This window comes from Schistocerca serialis, chromosome 3 (genome assembly GCF_023864345.2).
Source record: "Schistocerca serialis cubense isolate TAMUIC-IGC-003099 chromosome 3, iqSchSeri2.2, whole genome shotgun sequence".
Classification (NCBI taxonomy): domain Eukaryota; kingdom Metazoa; phylum Arthropoda; class Insecta; order Orthoptera; family Acrididae; genus Schistocerca; species Schistocerca serialis.
Window position 1 is genome coordinate 258,795,039 of NC_064640.1, and position 21,369 is coordinate 258,816,407.

Below are 21,369 nucleotides of genomic sequence, written 5' to 3' on the forward strand. Positions count from 1 at the left end.
TCCTCTGTCATCCCTGAACTGAAATGGGCAATGTGCTTACTGATGTATTATCTATGACACCTTATTCTGAATCGTTTTCCTTTATTTTTGTCTCCCTTTCCACTCTTAACAGGCGATTACCTCATAGTCTGAGTTCTTAGTGATCTGTCACTTAGTATTTCACCTTCCTCAACAAATAGGTTATTCCTCCCTGAAGAAGGAAGCTATTGTTCTGAAAGGGAGGAATGCCTTGATCTATTTGCAGGTGTGTGATTCCCCCCCCCTAGATGTTTGGATATCTGAAAGTAAACTATCTGCTCAAAAGTATCCAGGCACATACTAGTAGACATTATTATAGGATATGTCCACACTTCACATTTATGACAGCTTGAACTGTGCTGGCAACACTTTCAATGAGCCGTCTGAATGTCTGTGGTGGGATGGCAGCTCTTTCTTACTTAAAATCCACAACTAGAGAAAGTAGTGATGTTGGACACTGGGGTATGGAGTGTAGTATACATTCTAAATAGTCCCAAAGGTTATCCATTGGGTTCAGGTTGGGACTCTGGGCAAACCAGTCCATTCCAGGAATGTTCTCCACAAACCAGTGTCTCGTAGATGCTGGGGTGTTTTGTCATGCCGATACAAGCAGTCATTGCCTAACTGGCCCTCTACTATATGCAATACACAATTCATTTATTTTTTTCTTAAGTTAAAGGGACCACACCTTAACTATGAAAGAGTACCCCTATACTGTAACACAACTGCCTCCATACTTCACTGTTGGTGCTACACATGATGTCAGGTAATGTTCTCCAGCCATTCACGTAACTCACACTTCCGTCACATTGCCACAGGATACAGTGTGATCAATCACTCCAACACACTCATTTCCAGTAACCTATTGTCCAGTGGTGTTGCTCCTTATACTAGCACAAGCATTTCTTAGCATTGACTACAGATATGTATGGCTTACGAGGAGCTGCTTCACTACGTAATGCACAGTGGTCTCTGTCCATCAGTACATGAGGTCTGCTTGGTCCTGTTTTAGCTGTGGTTGTTCTTCCTTCATGTTTCATCATTCTGAAAATTGGTGACCCCAGATTTCCCCCCCCCCCCTTTTGTGTGTGTGTGTGTGTGTGTGTGTGTGTGTGTGTGTGTGTGTGTGTGTGTGTGTGTGTGTGTGTGCGCGCTTCTAAAGGAAAAAAGTGTACTTTTGTGTGTTCAGAAAGAAAACAATCTTTAATGTTGCAGAAAACATATATTTAGTGTTAGTGAGTAAATCTGTTTCTTCTGTAAATGTTAATTATTCATATTTTTGCTTCAAATGTAGTACAGTATTTAATGTGTGTACTTTAGAAAATATACTCTATTTGCATAATTTCCACTATAATCTTTGTAGCAATATAAATCAGTTATTTTTGCTGTTTCTTACGTGATTATTTCACGTAGGTTTTAGAGTGAACTTTGATTCAGGGAGAGGCAGCTAAGAAAGGCCATTAGAAATACATCGAGAATGAGTAAACGTATCAAGGTTAAATTCTATTAGACAGTGTATCAAATTATTTAACATACAAAAACAATTTTTGGTATATATAGCTGCCAAACTGACAACTTTTTAAATGGAAGTGTATACTTCTTTCTGTGACATTGGGGTGAGCCTTTAAAGAGAGCATAGTATGTAGCACTTAACCAAATAGGCACAAGATACCAATGCTACAGACAGCTAACATGCTGTTGAAAGTAGTGCTCCCACAAGCATCTGCCTACTGTACGAAAGGTAAGCAAACACATAAGTGTGGCATGCTTTGTGTGTGTGTTTAAAGGAAATCAGTCTGTTCTCTGCTGTTCTAGAATTTGGACCACTTCCTTAAGAACTATTCAGACTTTCACAGTTTATACATTGTTAAAAAAAAAGAGACTGTTCTTGTTTATGACGAATGTTGCCAAATTATTGGGCAGCAGTTTGGTAGTATGTTGAAAGATGTCCAGATTGTGTAAAGTGAAAACAATCTGTCTTATAAAAGTTATGAAAAATTTCAAGAAATTGGAAATGTGAAGAACAAGATATACCACCATAAAAGAACAGCAACTGATTATAAATGGAACTAACATCTTAACCACAGTACCACACAATCCATTTGCCATTATGAGATAGTTCGAATGTGTGGATAAGATCAGTGAAAGGGCTGTTCTGTAAACACTGTGTTCCAACAAATTTTATCCTTACCACATTTTACTCTGTCAATAGCTTCATAGCAATGATTTTCAAAATTGGTTTGTGATTTGAAAGTCACAGTGGTAGAATACATGCTGTAAAATTGGACTCACTCGATGTGGAACAGATGGAAATTGTCAAAATGCACATGATCTCTGTGGATTAATTTTTAGTTTTATTTCTGAGGGAGGTGGTGCAGTCGTTAAAGATATGTGATTGTTAATGAGGATGAGCAGGTTTCAAATCCCCTCCAGTCATAGTGACTGATGTTTTTACAGTTTGTTACTAGTTTTGCACAAATGCTGCGAGTTTTGTAGACAAGGACATTACCGATTTGTTGCTCCATTATTGTTCATTTCAGTCTTGTAAGCCATCCCTACTGACCTGGTCATTGAGAGAAGACTAATTTCTTCCATTTCTTCCATTCCTTCCTTACTTCCTTTATTAATTTTTCTGAAGTACGAAAGTGACTATTAGTAAGGTGAGATGGTGGTCTTCTGGAAAATGGCAAGACATCATGATAGGAGTAGGATGAGGGAAAACACCAAGAAACTAAAGTAATTAAAACATAATGTGACTCTTAAGTGGTTAAGCTACTCAAATATTTATATTTGTCATGAGGCTTAGTGTCCATGGACATAAAGAAAACCCTCTCTAGAACATCATGGAAAGCACTGCAGTAACCTGTATGGTATTGTGGCTTCTTGTGTCCTTACCATTTTTGTGTTATGTTCCCTCTCAGAGATGAGCCAGTTGTTAAAATGAAATTGGTTATGTAGTAAAGTTTGCTGTCTAGTAAGTTCTCAGAGAGATTGTTCAGCACAGAGTAAGACAGGAACAATTGTTTGCTGCAAGATTTGTATGGCTGCTGAGGTACATTATTGACAGTCTCAGATCTAGAAAACCAAACTTGCAGGCCCTGTCACTGGATTATAGGTAAGAATAAACTGTGTTTAACTTAGTTTTTAGGTGACATTGATTGTTCTCTCTCTCTCTCTCTCTCTCTCTCTCTCTCTCTCTCTCTCTCCCCCCCCCCCCCCCCCCCCCTCCCCCATCACCCCTATCATTTATTCCTTATTGACAATGATATTATTTTTTTGATAGGACTGGAGGACGTGCGTTGCTGGATAGTGAATCAGTATCGTGTCTCTTAGTACTTCTGTTCATTGATGATTCGGCTTTGAACATGGGTCGTCTTCACAGAGTTTTGCGGAATTTATGTTACCATCCACCTACAAGAGACTGGATACTGAAAGTAAGGATTTCAATCTCAACTTAAATGAAGTTGTGTGTGATACTTATTTTGAGTGTAATTAAATTGCTCTTGTTGCAGGCTTTACTGTCTATTTTGGAGAAATGCAGTTTTGCTCATAAAAATTCGCTTCCTGAGCCAAAGCGAATGACAACAAGGTCACAATCTCAGTCACCAGCTCCAAATATTGTAACTGTTCATGGAGCGTGGCTAAACACTACATTCAATTATGCCCTGGGCAGAGTAACTGAAGTATTTTCTCTTATTAAATATCCAACAAAACGTGGACTTACTTACATCACACTGCAGACTCGGGCATGTCCTGTGGTTTTCAGGTACTAAGTCTGTTTGTAGTATTGTAGGTGCCAAGATTTAGCACACACATGTTATGTGTAATGTATTTTCTGTACTATATCTTATACCAATTTTGTACAATTTTACATTATTCTTTAAGTTTAATAGTAGCAGTTAAGTTTATTGACATTACTTGTGCCCTTTAGGGCTAAATATGTAAAGAAATTGAACTTAAATCAGCACAAAAAATTAACTCCGATAAACTGAAGTTGAGTCTGTAAGAATTCTTAAAAATGACTCATAATTAATGTGAACAAATTCAGACATTTAATAGACTCTTCGCAGCATAGAAGGAAAGAGAAATTCAAACTATTTGTAGTCAACAGTAGGTACAAGGGTTAAGGAGTTGCAGCTGTAGCGGCGCATCGAAAGCTAAGTACTAATTAATTGCTTGTGTATAGTAGTTTATTTAGGAACTTTAGTAGTCTTCAACCGGTGTTCTTGGTGTTTTCCGGTGAAATAACTTCAGAAGAAATTTTTGCGAATTGCTTTCAGTTTCGTTACTGTCATTAGACGTTTGATTTTCTTTCTGTGCTAGTATTTTGTTATATTCTCATTTGTTGTTGATTAATACTGTCAATAATAGTAGTTACTTCCCTTGTAGAGCAAGTTTGTCATTATTGTAGTCAGTTTTTAACATCTTCTTATTGTAGTAGCGGAACTTAGATAAAGTTGTTTTCTTGTTTCAATAATTGTAAAATTTTACCATGAGTGAGAAGTGTGGGCTTTGCCGTAGGTTCGTGAGTAGTGGATTGCGGTGTGAGACTTGTTCGAAGTATTTTCACTGGGGGGAATGCAGTGGGGAAGCCAGTGGGCATTCTGGTGAGATCCTCTCCTGGAACTGCAGGTTATGTAGCAAGAGTAAGTTGATAGAGGAGCAGGAGCGTAAGATCTGTGCCCTTCAGGTGCAGTTGAAAAACGCACAGGAGGAGCTAGATAGGATGAGGAGGGAGAGGGGGGTTGGGGAATGGGAGCTGGCTGTTGGCAAGAGATATGCTAGGAGAAGGAGATTTTCAGATAGTTTTACTATTGGTGTTTGTAATAGATATGACCAACTGTCAGAGTCTAGTGGAGAGGAATCTCTAGTAGCTGTAGATGTAGGAAGTATGCAGCAGACCTCAGCAGTTACGGTGGCTAGGACAGTTGCAAAGTCTAAGAGAAAGAAGAAGGTTCTGCTGTTAGGTAGTTCTCATGGTAGAGGTGTAGGCCAGCAGTTGCAGGAAGTTTTGGGGAGTGAGTACCAGGTCACCAGCATTGTGAAGCCTAATGCAGGATTGGCTCAGGTGACTTTTAACATAGGGGGGTTATGTAGGGATTTTACTAAAGAGGATCAGGTAGTGATTGTGGGTGGGGCTGGTAATAGTATTGATAGGGATGGGGAGTATGACATAGATGGTGACCTGGAAAAGATAGCCACTCAGACTGGCAACACGAATGTGCATTTCGTGGAACTGTTTCAGCGTCACGATCGGCCTCATCTTAATACAGCCGTCAGGCGTAATAACATGAGACTTGGGGGTGCGCTGATGACAGAAGGCATGAGTCACATTTCAGTGGTGTCGGTGGAGTCTATCAGTAGGACGGGTTTCACTAGACATGGCCTGCACCTCAACAGGTATGGGAAGGGGAGGTTGGCAAAACTTATAGGTGACAGCATAGGTGGGGGTGGTGGGATCACTCATGGGAAAATTCCGGTAGTTGTGGGTGTTAGAGCTGTACCTTTTTTAGATTGAAGTCAGCTGATAGGTATTCCTGCTTAAGGGAAGTCTCTCTAACAAAGAAACCACTCTCTACAAAGCTTGGGTATCCGATTAATGAGGGAATTAGTATATTTCATCAAAATATACAAGGTATTAGAGATAAAGTTAGTGAACTGCTTATAGATGTTGACTCTGAAATTATTGGTATATCTGAACACTTCTTAAATAAGGAGATAATTCAGAGGCTTCCTTTACCAGGATACAGGTTGGCTGGCAGCTTTTCTAGGAGCTCTTTGCGGTGTGGGGGAGTGGCCATGTATGTGAAAAACGGTATCCCATTTGAGTCAATTGATGTTTCAAAGTACTGCACCGAAAAGGTGTTTGAATGTTGTGCAGGTGTTGTTAAATTTAGTGGAGCTAAACTTCTTACTGTTGTTATTTATAGATCCCCAGACTCCGATTTCACAACATTTTTGCTAAAGCTAGAGGAGGTTCTTGGTTCACTTTATAGGAAATACAAAAAGTTAGTTATATGTGGTGACTTCAATATTAATTGTATAAGTGATTGTGCAAGGAAAAGGATGCTGGTAGACCTCCTTAATTCATATAATCTTATGCAAACCGTATTCTTTCCAACAAGAGTGCAAGGGAACAGTAGAACAACCATAGACAATATTTTTGTTCATTCGTCATTATTAGAAGGGCATTCTGTTAGCAAAAAGGTGAATGGCCTTTCAGATCATGATGCACAAATTTTAAGTCTAAAAGTTTTTTGTGCTGCAACACATGTTAAATATAGTTACCAACGTTTTAGGAAAGCTGATCCAGTTGCTGTACAGACTTTTGTAAACCTTATCAAGGAACAAGAGTGGCAAGATGTTTATAGTGCTGATACAGTAGACGATAAATATAATGCTTTCCTCAAGACTTTTCTCGTGCTCTTTGAAAGTTGCTTTCCGTTAGAACGTTCAAAACAGGGTACTAGCACAAACAGGCAGCCTGGGTGGCTGACTAAAGGGATAAGAATATCTTGTAGAACAAAGTGGCAATTATATCAAAACGTTAGAATCAGTCAAAATCTAAATGCAGCAGCCCATTACAAACAGTATTGTAAGGTGCTTAAAAAAGTTATTAGGAAGGCAAAAAGTATGTGGTATGCAGATAGAATAGCTAAGTCTCAGGATAAAATTAAAACCATATGGTCAGTCGTAAAGGAAGTGGCTGGTCTGCAGAGACAGGTCGAGAATATAGAATCAGTGCGTAGTGGGGATGTCCGTGTTACTGATAAGTCGCATATATGTACAGTACTTAATAATCACTTTCTGAATATAGCAGGTGAACTAAATAGAAACCTAGTCCCAACAGGGAATCATATAGCGCTCTTAGAAAAAAGTGTTCCGAGACTGTTACCTGAAATGCTCCTCCATGATACTAACAAGAGGGAGATTGAGTTAATAATTAAATCACTAAAGACCAAGAACTCTCATGGATATGACGGGGTATCTAGCAGAATACTGAAGTATTGTTCCACGTATGTTAGCTCAGTACTTAGCCATATCTGTAACTTTTCCTTTAGGAGTGGTCGGTTTCCTGACCGATTAAAGTACTCGGTAGTGAAGCCACTTTATAAAAAGGGAGACAGGGATAATGTTGACAATTATAGACCTATTTCTATGCCATCAGTGTTTGCTAAAGTTATTGAGAGGGTTGTATATACAAGGTTACTGCAGCATTTAAATTCACATAATTTGCTGTCAAATGTACAGTTTGGTTTTAGAAACGGTTTAACAACTGAAAATGCTATAGTCTCTTTTCTCTGTGAGGTTTTGGACGGATTAAATAAAAGGTTGCGAACGTTAGGTGTTTTCTTTGATTTAACGAAGGCTTTTGACTGTGTTGACCACAAAATATTACTGCAGAAGTTGGAACATTATGGAGTAAGGGGAGTAGCTTACAATTGGTTCGCCTCCTACTTTAAGAACAGAAAGCAGAAGGTAATCCTCCGCAATATTGAGAGTGGTAATGATGTTCAGTCCCAATGGGGCACTGTTAAATGGGGCGTTCCCCAAGGGTCGGTGCTGGGGCCACTGCTGTTCCTTATTTATGTAAATGATATGCCTTCTAGTATTACAGGTGATTCAAAAATATTTCTGTTTGCTGATGACACCACCTTGGTAGTGAAGGATCTTGTGTGTAATATTGAAACATTATCAAATAATGTAGTTCATGATATAAGTTCGTGGCTTGTGGAAAATAATTTGATGCTAAATCACAGTAAGACTCAGTTTTTACAGTTTCTAACCCACAATTCAACAAGAACTGACATTTTAATCAGACAGGATGGGCATGTTATAAGCGAGACGGAACAGTTCAAGTTCCTAGGCGTACAGATAGATAGTAAGCTGTTGTGGAAAGCCCATGTTCAGGATCTTGTTCAGAAACTAAATGCCGCTTTATTTACCATTAGAACAGTATCTGAAATAAGTGACATTTCAACACGAAAAGTAGTATACTTCGCATATTTTCATACGCTTATGTCATATGGTATTATTTTTTGGGGTAATTCTTCTGATTCAAAAAGGGTATTTTTGGCTCAAAAACGGGCTGTTCGAGCTATGTATGGTGTAAGTTCGAAAACCTCTTGTCGACCCCTATTCAATAGTCTGGGAATTTTGACGTTGCCCTCACAGTATGTATTTTCTTTAATGTCGTTTGTTGTTAGCAATATTAGCTTATTCCCAAGAGTTAGCAGCTTTCACTCAGTTAATACTCGGCAGAAATCAAATCTGCATGTGGAATGCACTTCCTTGACTCTTGTGCAGAAAGGAGTGCAGTATTCTGCTGCATCCATTTTCAATAAGCTACCACAAGAACTCAAAAATCTTAGCAGTAGCCCAAACACTTTTAAGTCTAAACTGAAGAGTTTCCTCATGGTTCACTCCTTCTATTCTGTCGAGGAGCTCCTGGAAGAGATACAAAATTAAGCAAATTCCAGTGTACATTTTTGATTTCTGTATTTAAACTAACGACTTGTCGCCTGAATATGTTTCTTATATTTCATTTTATCTGTTTCTACAATCGTGTTATAATTTCATGTATTGACTCGTTCCATGACCATGGAGACTTCTCCTAAATGTGGTCCCACGGAACAATAAATAAATAAATAAATAAATAAAAATAAAAGTAAAGTGAAAATGAGGCAAATGGAAAAAGTGATCACCATAACTGTTAGTATATTTATCCCCCAGTGAGACAAGATGGTTAAGGCCTTCACAGAAAAATGTTTCCAGTTGCCCATGCAACTGTGATTGTACCCAGGGATCCACCTCATAATATGAAGCAAATAGACAGTCATAAATGTCTTTTCTCAGGTCTCCAAAAATATGTAAATTGCATGGGGAGAGATCAGGAATGTATGGAGGATGTATAAGGACTTCAGAGTGAAACTTGTGCAGCATACTCTAAACATTCTTGGCAACATGTGGGGTGGGCTTTATCCTGCAGCTGAATGATGCTGTCCATAAATATTCCTGGGCATCTGGACTTTGCGTGCTTCAGTCATTCCAAAGTGTTCATATTAATTTTGTGAAGCTGTATTCCAGAAAGTCAATGAACAGTGGACCGTTGGAGTCAATGAAAAAGGGCATCATGAATTTCCCAGAGCTAGCATGCCTGTGGCTTTGACTACACTGTAGACATTTCACAGGGAAGCCCTTCACATTCTCCATACAGTTTGAATATCTCCCATCTGATTTTCATTTTATTGAAGCCCTGGAGAAATATATTTTTGGCTGTAGACTTGCTTTGGACAAAGAGGTGTATGTCTGGATACAATTATCATTCCTTAGGCAAAAACAACCATTTTCCTCTGAAAGCACTGACAATATTGTCTCACACTGGAACAAATGTATGAACAGTTGTAGTGATTACTGCACAGTTTACTTCCTTTTTTCCATCTATCTTGTTTTTATTTGCCTGCTGCTTACATAGGGAGTTTGGCAGCAGTAAATAATGATTAAACATCTCATACCAAAATACTTCCTGAGCTAATTAAATGATTACACATTTCACATTATATTCTAGGCATGACAGTATTCACAGGAGAGTGATAATTTAAAGTGCAGTGTCCCAAGATATGTATCATTTGATATACTGCTTGATAAAGGAAGCTACCAAACTACCCATTTAAGCCAAAAGAGAGACACTTGTTAAGTAGAGTCATAATAGATTGTGTGGGAAGTTAGACATTACATTGTTGTTACAATAACCGCTTAACATAAAATTCCGTGCTACCTATATATCTTCAGTTTACTTGGGCAACAATAACCACAGACCTTTGTAAAAATAAAAACATTGATTATATAAATTTCAGTGATAGCAGTTGAGTTGTCAGCCAGTAGAGAGCATCCAGTCCAGCATTTGTAATTTCACTGTCTTGTTTCGGTTGAAGTAGTTGCCACTGCCTTTCCTGTGTGCAGTGTTGGATATCTGCCAACAAAATGCACACTTTGTCGCTGTCTTGTTATGTCGTGTAACCAGTGATTTTTAAAATGGATGGCTTTAGTGATCCTGAGTTTGCCATTGATTTAGTGACTCGGGAACTTGAAGAATATGATATTACTTCATTGCAGGCTGAAAGTGATGACAGTTTGCGAGAGGACTGACAATTGCTCACCAGTGGTGTGAAATAATTGTGTGCTGTGCTATAGCCAGAGTTTTGTTCAAAGGAAACACTGTAATTCATCTATTGGAAAAGTGTGCAGATTATATAATGTGTTATATGGAGTAGGTCATAAACAATGACTTGATAAACATCATTGTCACAGAGACAAGTAGTATTCTAAAGTGCAATGCATTTTTCAGTGGAAAGACACTACCAGTAACAAACTGTAAGTGTTTATCACTGTTGTACTGCTTTAAATAATTTTGATGAAGCCTAATTATCAAATTTATTGGACAAATCACCCATGCTTGCTGCACCATTATTTTGAAAGCTCTAGAGTTTTTCTCTAATTCTGATGCCAAGTAAGTGCTTCCATTTTTCTGACAGTTAGTCACACAATCCTGTGAACCATATGGAGCCAAAGCTAAATAAAATTTGTGCTAAACATGAACAACTCAACAACAGATTCAAAAATTTGTGCATGCCAGACAGAGATATAATGATCTATGTGATCTATGAGAGTTTGATGTTGTGTGATGGGAGGCTTGACTGGCCATAGTATCTACCAATGAAAACAGCAAAATCTGGAATTGTATCCATCATGCTAAAATAGCCCAAAAGTGGTTATGCAGGAGGGGGGAGGGGGGGAGGCTGTGAGGTACCATTACATATGTAGGAAAAGAAATTAAGTTGGGTGAAATGTATAATGATACACTACAGTCAACTCGGATTGTATTGACAGCAGTAAAACTACTTTTGAATAACAGTTACTGCCTTTCTGTTAATAACTACTACAGATCTTGACAACCTGCAGACTTAATTGTTACCGAGAGAATTAATATGTATGGAACTGTGTGGCTGTCCAGAAGAGATGTGTTCATTAATTCCTCATAGGAAACTAAAGAAGGATGAACTGGCAGTAATTTGATGGAAGCTAGAAAAGATTGTCATTTATCTAGATAATTCACAATGGTGAAGTAAAATAAAAAGTCGTGGAGAAGTGTTGAAGCAAGGCACAGAATAACATGCTGGATGAGGCAGATCAGCACCCGGTTAACAAACCAGCGACTTGTAAAGGTGGAAGAATTGTTACAAAAAAAAGTTTCCCCATCTCATTGATTTTGCTTTGTGGACTGCATAAGCCCTACACAAAAAAAAACAAGAAGGTAAGAAAAATCCTAGAGTCCAGTATTGCTGTTATCGAGAATATTATTTCAAAACACCATAAATCAGATTTTACTTCAAAAGTACAAGATCATTTGGCTTAAAACACAAGCCCCAAGTGATGGACTGATCATATTATCCGTCAATTATTTCACCAAATGTGAAGAAAAAACATCCTTCAAAGACATGGGTGATATGCAGCTGTGTTTGGGATGCAGATGGGGAAAAAGGCAAGAAGGGAATCGAGGTGGTATAGTGAAAGCTGTGATGTCAGCTTGGCAATCATCCCCTTCTTTCATGCTTATCGCATAACTATAACATTTAAAGTCCTTGTGAAATTCATGGGTAGACTTCGTGTCTACACAGAAAGTAAAAAAGTAAAGTGTCAGGCTACTTTAGGGAAAGTCTGGTGCACAATTATACTCGGGATTTAATGTATGGCAGTCTTCAAAAATATGAAGCTCTTTATTTTATATCAATTTGTCTATATGTAATGACATTCATTAAAGCACTTTCTCATTAGTAAAAAAGTTCTTGTTTTTTAGAACATTATCTGCCAAAAAATTAATATGTACAGGGTTAATGTACTTCGTTGCAAGTGTAATGTAATTTCTTTTCCAGGCATACTGTTGAAGTGCTAATATCAATGGCAAAAGGATTACCTGTTCACTTCCTGTTGTGTCTCAAGAACAGAGATATTGACAAGATCAAAGGAGTGAGCAAGGACGCTAAAGACAGCAAGGACGCTAAGGACAGCAAGGACGCTAAGGACAGCAAGGACGCTAAGGACAGCAAGGACGCTAAGGACAGCAAGGACGCGAAGGACAGCAAGGACGCTAAGGACAGCAAGGACGCGAAGGACAGCAAGGACGCTAAGGACAGTAAGAACAAAGAGTCAATGGAATCAAAGTCAAAAGCGCCATCTGGTTCTGGCCAAGCTACTGGACGTACTGCCAGACAAGAAGCCGCAGATTTTTGGGATGTCTTATTGAAGTTAGAATCGCAATGCACTAGAAAAGGGAAAAGTGTTGCACGTCCATACTTAGTTCATGTTTCAGATGAAGAAGAAATGACACCTTCAATATTTGAAGGCTCAGCATTTGGAAGATTATTTGCTCTGTTGAGTTCTACCACTATAACTCAAAACAAACCACTTGTTGATAAGCTGCTGAAGCTTCTTTCACATGTATCAGCTGGACTGCCAGAAATAGTCCATACAGATATGAAAGACAGTGGCGAACAAAATCCAAAAGAAGAACTTCTGCCAATTTCAAAACCTCACATGAAGCTGGCAGTTGATGTGTTGACGTCTCGTTGCTGTTCAGAAGAAGGATTGGAGGACATAACAACACTTTTCCTCAACTTGGCAAATTGTTTCTATCCAGCAAAACGTGTTGTAAGTTTCTAAATATTTTTCAAGTAAATAAACCATAATATTAGAGTTGCCTTATAGAATCGTTGGGGAGAAAGGGGGGGGGGGGGGGGGAATATCCATTGGATTTTGGGACACAGTAAGATGCTTGTGGAATCAAGTAGTTCATGATCGTAGGGTGCTTCAGTATAGAATACATTGTGAACTCCTTGTCTGGAGAATTTATCAGTTCAAAAGTAAAGTGGTGCATTCTTCTTAAAAGGAGATAAGATTCCTTTATGGCATAAAAATGTGAAGTACATAAGATCATTCAGATTAAGATTTTTTTGTGCTGTTCTTATAAATGGATACTGGGAAGGTTGCAGGTTGCTTTGTGAATGATGCAACTTATTTGCTTCCCTGTCCTAGTCCCATCAGAATATGCAGTCCATTTCAAATTTCCTTGCTATTGATGGAATGTTAAGCCCAAATTTTCTCTCTTCAGTGGAGGAGAAGAGTATAATAAGATTGTTGTTGTGGTTGGTGTTTTACACATTTTTACATATTATTGATATAATGATTATTTGAACAAAAAGTTATTTCTTAGTTAGCTATGTTCTCTGAGAACCTGATGAACTATTCTGCAGGTGTTCATTACAGCTGCCTCCTACAGTTGCCAGAAGAGCTAAGGATGCAGTTGTAAATCCCCTAGACTCTTAGACTTTACTGTCTTGTCAGTGTCAGATATTACCAGAGGGATGATGTGTACAGACATATGTTGCACATGGCTTTTACCTCATCTGCCAAATCCCTGTATTTGGCCATCATCTCACTGCAAGTGGTTCTCAAATTATAGGTGTTGGATATAACGACTTATACAAGGAAGGTGACTTGCTCGGGTTTATTGGTCATTATTATGTCAGATCAGTTACAATGTATTGTTTTATTGCATATTATGCTGTGGTTCCATTGAATGTTGTGTTGCCTATAATAGTGAGAGGACTGTATCTGTAATACAGACAAAAGTCTCAAATTAGCTTCTTGTCCTATCCCAAATTTTGAGAATTTTGTCATGCATTTTCAAGTATTCTATGGGTACAAAGATTTTACATCCAGATGTAATGTGTGATACGATCTCCTTCTGATCACCAAACTTTCTGCAACTGTCCTCTATTGAGTGGACCATCAGCATGTAGTTCCAGTTGTTTCTTGTCATAATGACCTGATCCTATATCATAGCCAGAAGACCCTCCATTTTGGCACACAAACCTGCATGTGCCAACCACTTGTTCAGTGGTTGCAAGTCAGTAACATTGTGGCTAAGGTTGTTCACATATTCCCCTAACAGTTCTTTCCTAATCTAACCTGATATCTTGGGTCAGTTATTTCTGTCTTTGACTTTCCAATTGTTCTTGCCAGACTGCATGGTATGTAATATATGGCTACAGCTACTATTGCTTTTTATCGAGTGATGAGCTGCTGTTGTGAAAAAACTGCTTCAGATTCAAATGTTGCTTTTTGTTTAGATGCTCATTACTTATGCCCCCCCCCCCCCAGCCTCTTATCTCATGTGGGATAATCAGCCTTTCAAAATCTGACTGAGGATTGTAAATACCATACACTGTGAAAATTTCCAAACCAGCAAAGATCCTGTTGCTGTTACTAGCGGCAGCTGGAGTGGTGGGGTGGTGACTGGAGTACTTCAAATGATTCATTAAATCAAATCAAATTCCTAAAAATGTTAAGAGTATGCAACTATGATACAGTTACACTCACTTATTTATTAGACTAATTTGTTTTTTCTTTCTCCATAAACAGACTTTAGATCTTTTGGTTGAAGGCGCCATGGAGCTAGGAAAGATGCTGAAACAGCATATTGGGCAAGTACTGAAGGATCTGAAGGCTTCAAATAAGAGACTGAAAAGACAACATGAAGATGATACTTCACCTACAGATAAACTTCCAAAAGGAACTTTAATGGACAGGTCTGTTCTAACTTACTAGGCTTCCTTGCATAGCATATTACCAGCCTATTGAGATTTACTTAAAGTTTATATTAGAATTTTGTATCCATAATCTACAAAGTGTGTGGTATACAGTTCACACATTTGAAATAGCCCATCCATAAAGAGGCTACTGTTATTGGATCAAAACATTTTTTGCCATGGCATGCTGTTTAATGCATTTTGTATGCTTTATTCTGTTTCACTGGCTTGTTTCATAATTGTGATAGGTGGCGTTTGGAAACTTTACTTGGAGTACATCTCTCTCCGAATATACCTCCCCATTTCCTGTTAAGTCCTACTGAAGTAGTTCACTATATAATTTGCTATCATCATCAAAGTTGGCAGTGACAAATTACATTCAGTATAACCAAGGTAGCCATATACAGTTTAAACTTACATGAAATAAAACTTTGTCTGGTAACACACTTTTACTAAAGTCTTGCATAATAAATATATCAGAGGAGATTACATATCAATCAATATTCAGGATATGGCTATATTTGACAGTTTGAAATGTGTAATTGCTATTTCACTGTTACTGTCTCGCTAATTACCAGAAAACTGACTATGAGTAAGTAGCTCATAATCAGTATTTCTGTTTGGTTGTTTACATAGTTTACTTTAGGAATATGTTTCTCACATGACACATTTGATTTCTTCCAGAAACCTTGATCAGTTTGGACAAGTACTTAGTTCCAACAATGTTTATTCTATGAGTGAATTTTATCCATGATGGATGGAGCTTAATTCCGTGACTGTTTCTTTGTAGGGTGTGAATAACAACTGCTACCAGTCACAATAGACAATGATTTTATTTAATACACAGTCTGTTTTGGGCTTGCGCCTATGTTCAGTGGGTTTTACATTCAATTATACCGTCCCACCAGAGGTCAGAGTCCTCCCTCAGGCATGGATGTGTCTGTTGTTCTTAGTATAAGTTAGTTTAAGTAGTGTGTAAGTCTAGGGACCGATAACAGCAGCAGTTTGGTGGCGTAGGAATTCACACACACATTCAATTATATGTTTCATTGCTCAATGTTGGAAATCCCTGTTTAAATAAAAAACAAATGATGTGATGATGACTAAATTAACCAAACTTAAACAACTGGAAGTTGATAAGCAACATATTTAGTCAAGTATTATAGTACTTACATACTATCCATATTATTTCCACATCACATTCATCACAATATTTATTTATTTATTTATTTTTTACAAAAATAAAAACTTGGATACTCCGATACTCCAGCTGTGCATAACACTTCACAACACATGTCGCTTAGCAACTTCAAATTGTTTCGGTTGAGTCTGTTTAGTCATCATCACATTATTTCTTTTTTATTTAAACAGTGATGTCCAACTCTCTTGAGACCTTAAAACTCTGTAAAATTACTCATCCAGTGCAGTCACTAGTATCTGGTTATCACACATGTAAGACATGTGCTGGAGGCTGGAGACTTGGAATTCATGTTTTATTGTTACATAACTGTGATATTTAATACGTGTGTGTGTGTGTGTGTGTGTGTGTGTGTGTGTGTGTGTGTGTGTGTAAATATATTCATATATGTCCTTTTTGACAGGTTTACCAAACACAGTGTGGTAATAAATGCTCCTGTCAAAGGGAAAGCTCGCTACGACTGGTCTGTAACAAATGTGAATTTGCTGACATCAAAAACTTCAAGTCAGGCATTCTTCTTAAGAACACTGAAAGTCATAGTTCAGATAAGAGATTCCATCAAAGAGGCACATAAAAGACTGAAGGATAATGTGGGTAAGTAATTGTTCAGACATGATTGAAGCTAAATTGTGTGTTCACACAAAGTTTTCAGCATGGTTTATTATTTCTGTTGCTATAGTTAGTATCAAATGATTGATAAGGAAAAATACATGAAAACGGCAAAATTCTTATTTCCACTAATAAATCAATTGAGCTGTAAAATTGCTTTCTTGGGAAAAGAAAAAGCCTCTTAGATTTTGATTTTTTGCCAAATTCGTGAAACTGAATGCAGAAATGATTTCCATCGTAGTTTTCCAAATTGTCAGTATAGAGGATGTATTACAAAATTCAGCAGTCATGATGTATTACAAAATTCAGCAGCCATGATGTATATAACTATTTTGTGAATATAAAATTTCATAATAAACTTATATTTTCCACAATTATTCATTTACTTAGCATTTAAATCCTGTACATTGTGTAATTATTTCTAATTTGAATATTTTTTGGTCTTTCTTTTGCCTATAGCCTTCCTTTTGACATGGGTATAACTTACTTTCCTCTCTGCTGGTACTTTACAATTGTTTCTTCTTCTTCTGTGCATAACATCTCTTCAAACATATTACTTTTGGTTCATTTGTGATCTTCACATAAAAATTAAAGGCATTATAGTTAACTGGTAGTCAATTTCTACTTGGAAAGGAAAGGGGAGTAGAGAACAACGTACTGACAATTTCAGTGCATGTTTCGAATAAAAACTGTAACTTATTCACTAGCACATGGGCAGTTCATGGAGACCTGTTGTTTCGCTGGAGTTGACTATAAAAATATTACACAAATAAAAATAGTCTTTTGTATATTTCCAATTATTGTTTTCTTAAAGTCCCCGAATAACACTCATTGTTTACTGGTAACTACGGTAATAAATTGTTAAAGGAAAAAGTAAATATAATCTGTATAGCTTTTTAGATTGATTCAGGAAGTATTATGTAAATTGAAGATGGAGGGAGAAAGAAGGAAAGGAAAGGAACTCACGCTGTCAGCTGCGTTGGGACTTCATGCGGAGTCAGCGGGTCCAAGTGAAAATGTGTGCCGGACTGGGATTTGAATCCAGGATCTCCTGTTTGCTAGGCATTTGCATTTAACTACTGTGCCACCTGGACACAGTGTTTATCACAATTACATGGACTACCTCAGTATGCCCCCTTGGTCACCCCACATTCCCACCTAGCATAACCTGTCCACAGTCCCTGTCCATGTCCTCCATGTTCGCTACTTTTGAGATTCCCGTCGGGGTTCAAATGTGATTGTGCATTCACACTGAAGGTGGTGGATTCATAACCCATTGAAATGACCCAATTATATGAATTTGGGATGTCTATTCTTTTGGACATTTCTGAAAGAACAGATACCAAGCATTCATGTAATTATGGAAATAAAATACTTTAGATTCACATTTATTTTTTTTTTTCCTGTTTGTGTGATACTTAGCTCTGATGATACTAAACATCTGCTTACATTAGAAACTTTCACATTAAAAAAAAAAATACTTCTTTTCTTCAGCAAATCCGGAAGCAAATGAAGTGCCGCACTTGGCAACTTTGCTCCCTCTCGATGACTTGTGGGACGTATTGAGTTCTTGCTTAAGTGAATTGTCCAATACCCCAGATTCTCATGCAGTTCTTGTTTTGCAGGTAAGAACTGGTTAGTACATTGTTGATAATACACAATTTGTGGTTGCATGACTTACGTCAAATTTTATTTCCAGCCTGCAGTAGAAGCATTTTTTCTTGTGCACACTCCTCCTCCCCAAAGTGAAGAGAAGAAAACTGCACCAAAAGGGCAGGAAGTGACTCAAGCTGAACAGGCTGGTGCTTCCACATCTGGTGTGGCACAACAAAGTGTTGCCCCGGTCTCACCACTACCTCCAGATTCTGAAGCAAGTGCAAACCCACAGTCCTCTCCGAGCAGTTCCAGAGTAGACTGGGAGAGTTTGTTTGCGGTATCAGTTCCACGACCTCCAACAAAACCAAAATTCTTAGTCTTTGCTGGTACTTATTGTTACTTTTTAACAGGGTGTCATTACATTGCTTACGGTGACTCTTAAAATTTTTAAAATCTTTCTTTGCTCACCAGAAACCCACAGAGTTGTCCTCAATGAAATACTGCGGCAGTCGACAATAAATATAGCTGATGGACCATTTGCTGTGCTTGTAGACCATACAAGGATTTTGGATTTTGATGTAAAGAGGCGCTACTTCCGGTCAGAGCTAGAGCGAATGGATGAGGGTATCCGCAGAGAAGAATTAGCTGTACATGTCAGGAGAAGCCATGTGTTCGAAGATTCATTTAGAGAACTGCATCGTCGCAGTGCAGATGAATGGAAAAATAGATTCTATATTGTGTTTGAAGGTAAACATATCTCTCTCTTTACTGACTTGGCAGAGTCTTTACGGAATAGAATATATCATACAAAAATTAAATAATGTCTCCCATATGGATGATTACATTAAATTAAAACTTTGTGTATAGGTGAGTCTTTGCAGTTCAGTATTTAGCAACACACTATCTGAATGCTGTGCTGAGTCCATTACTGTAGCCTAGTGATGACAAAACTTACTAAATAATTGTGTTTCCAATCGGTATAATTGAACTGATACTGGTGTGTAAAAGTGTAATGAAGATAGTGTGAAGAACTACATTCCATAGGCCATAATGCTTTTTTCATGATTTTCTTAATAATATAGCTCCTTTTTATTGAATTCTCAATAAAAAAAAATTTAATTGAAGACCTGATGTCTCGAGAGGGGCAGGGGACAGTGGCCACTGTAACTCCAAAGGAAAAACACAGTTTGAATCACTTGCTATGTTTTATTCATATTACCAGTATTGATCCATGATACAGCTCATCTTCAGATCCACATAACTGATAATGGAAAGAAAAAGGATGGGTAGAACAAAATTGATAGCAATGTAAGTAAAAAGATACGATGGCAGAATAGAAATAAAATATTGTGAAGTAATTCATACTGATTACCATGAATTGCAGCTGAAGTGCAGGGTGAGAACTCACAGATAACTATCAAAATTGTAAAATGAAGATAAAAGGGAAGTATGTTGCAGTTCACATGATGATGTGTTCATATTTCTGCGACATTATAGAAATAAAAGCCACCTTTGTCATCATGTACAATGTTAAAATAATAGCATAATCAAAGTAATGACTGAAAGTACATATACAAAAAACATGACTGTTAATACATATGAATTATTACCTGTAAGAATAAAAATGTAATTGTTTGTGAGGGACATAAGAAGGCAGCCAAAAGAGATCACTATCTGAAGTAGGTTGAGCAGCATCTTTGGCAATGGTGGGTGTTTGTGTGCCTCAGCCTGCTGGTAGTGCAGCAGGCTGAGGCACACACCACATACCCAACATCAGTGTGTGATGATGGCCAGAAAAAATTCAGTGGGTGGGCTTGTACATTTTTGCTCTCATTATATATATATATATATATATATATATGTGTTTTGTTTACACACACACACACACACACACACACACACACACACACACACACAGAAGGTGGCTTTTACTTGTCTATTCTCATATGACTGTAAACATAATGTTCTTTATAGCTTAATTTGTACAATTTGCATAGTTTTGTATGAACCCTTGCTCTGTTGGTAAGCAGTGTTCCTTTATAATAGGTATGAATTTTGTGTGTGATTTTATTTTTATGTTGCCACTGTTCATATCTTTTTAATGTTACATGTTTTTGTGCTCACACACCCCTCTTCATTCTTTTATCAGTTATGTTGATCTGAAGACGAACTGTTAGTGGTTGCCACAGGCAATTCAAATAAAATATAGCAAGTGACCCAAACAGTGCAGGATTACTTTTTCCTCCATTTTACTTCAGAAAAATATCAAAGATAGTAATGATTTAGTAATATAGTGTCATAGATTTGAGTTATGAAGAACATAATATAACAGGTGTTAAGGAAATAAATTTTCAGGAATCGGAAATATTTTGGTATAAGCGATTTGTTTACATGCCTGGAATGACAATGTACATAACTTTCTGAAGGCAGAGTTCACTTTTAGGTCACTACTTATTATCATAAACTGTTTATTGCAAATGATGATGAAAGATTCTCACTTTCTCTCCCTCATACATATCAACATTCGTTTTAAAATTCATGAGAATGAAGAACACTTCAAGGTGAGAAAGCATTGTCCTTCTTGGCAGCAAAGGAGTTTGGACACCACGTCCTGTAGTGCAACATTTGTGTAAATACTTTAAAAGTGTCATATGTCATAGGAAAAGTAACATTTTTACAAGAGGGGCTACCTGTAGAAGTGTATGATGCTGGACTCTCATGTGAAGAAAAACATTACAAAGTGGTACATGGAATGATGTTTGGCTCAGATTGTAGAGGCTGAACAGTTTGTTCAGTTGGATACTTTATCACAGCAGTGATCAAGCACATAGCTGAAATTATAAGAATTATTTGGCTGCAGCATGTTTAAGTACTGTGTCTGTAATCTGGAAGGTAGAAGCTGATGAAAGGATGTATGTTTAATTTGCATATAAGAAATGATGATGGTGCCCGTCTGACAGATTACACTTGGAGGGGGAATGGTTGTGCTGGGTGTTTTTATATGAGGTACAGGTCTGCCAATTGCAGTGGAAATAATGAGGGGATTGTAGTGGAAATTAATTAGAGGCTGGGGTTGTGTTATAGAACTTACCAGATACTCGCAGTAGATGGTCATATAGTATTTCTTCTGTAATAACATCATGACTTTGAGGCATGAATGTTTCATATGATTTCAAAAGAGAAACAACAGTCTAAAAACTGGATGGAAACATTTTATTGAAAAAACATAACAAAGCACAAATTTTGAAACAGTAAGGTGGATAATTTTGTACACTTCTTAATAAGGAAAAATATTACAAC

At 37.5% G+C, this 21,369-nt stretch overlaps 1 protein-coding gene across 1 annotated transcript in view; it reads left to right on the plus strand.

Annotated features, from left to right (window-relative positions):
• Positions 1-21,369, plus strand: part of LOC126470028 (E3 ubiquitin-protein ligase HUWE1) — a 458,288-nt gene that overhangs the window by 405,491 nt on the left and 31,428 nt on the right. Inside the window, exons 47-54 of the mRNA XM_050097515.1 lie at positions 3,302-3,452; positions 3,531-3,784; positions 11,952-12,726; positions 14,500-14,666; positions 16,268-16,458; positions 17,968-18,098; positions 18,173-18,455; positions 18,541-18,816. Of these exons, the coding sequence (XP_049953472.1) occupies positions 3,302-3,452; positions 3,531-3,784; positions 11,952-12,726; positions 14,500-14,666; positions 16,268-16,458; positions 17,968-18,098; positions 18,173-18,455; positions 18,541-18,816 (2,228 nt within the window). The remainder of the gene's footprint in view (positions 1-3,301; positions 3,453-3,530; positions 3,785-11,951; positions 12,727-14,499; positions 14,667-16,267; positions 16,459-17,967; positions 18,099-18,172; positions 18,456-18,540; positions 18,817-21,369) is intronic.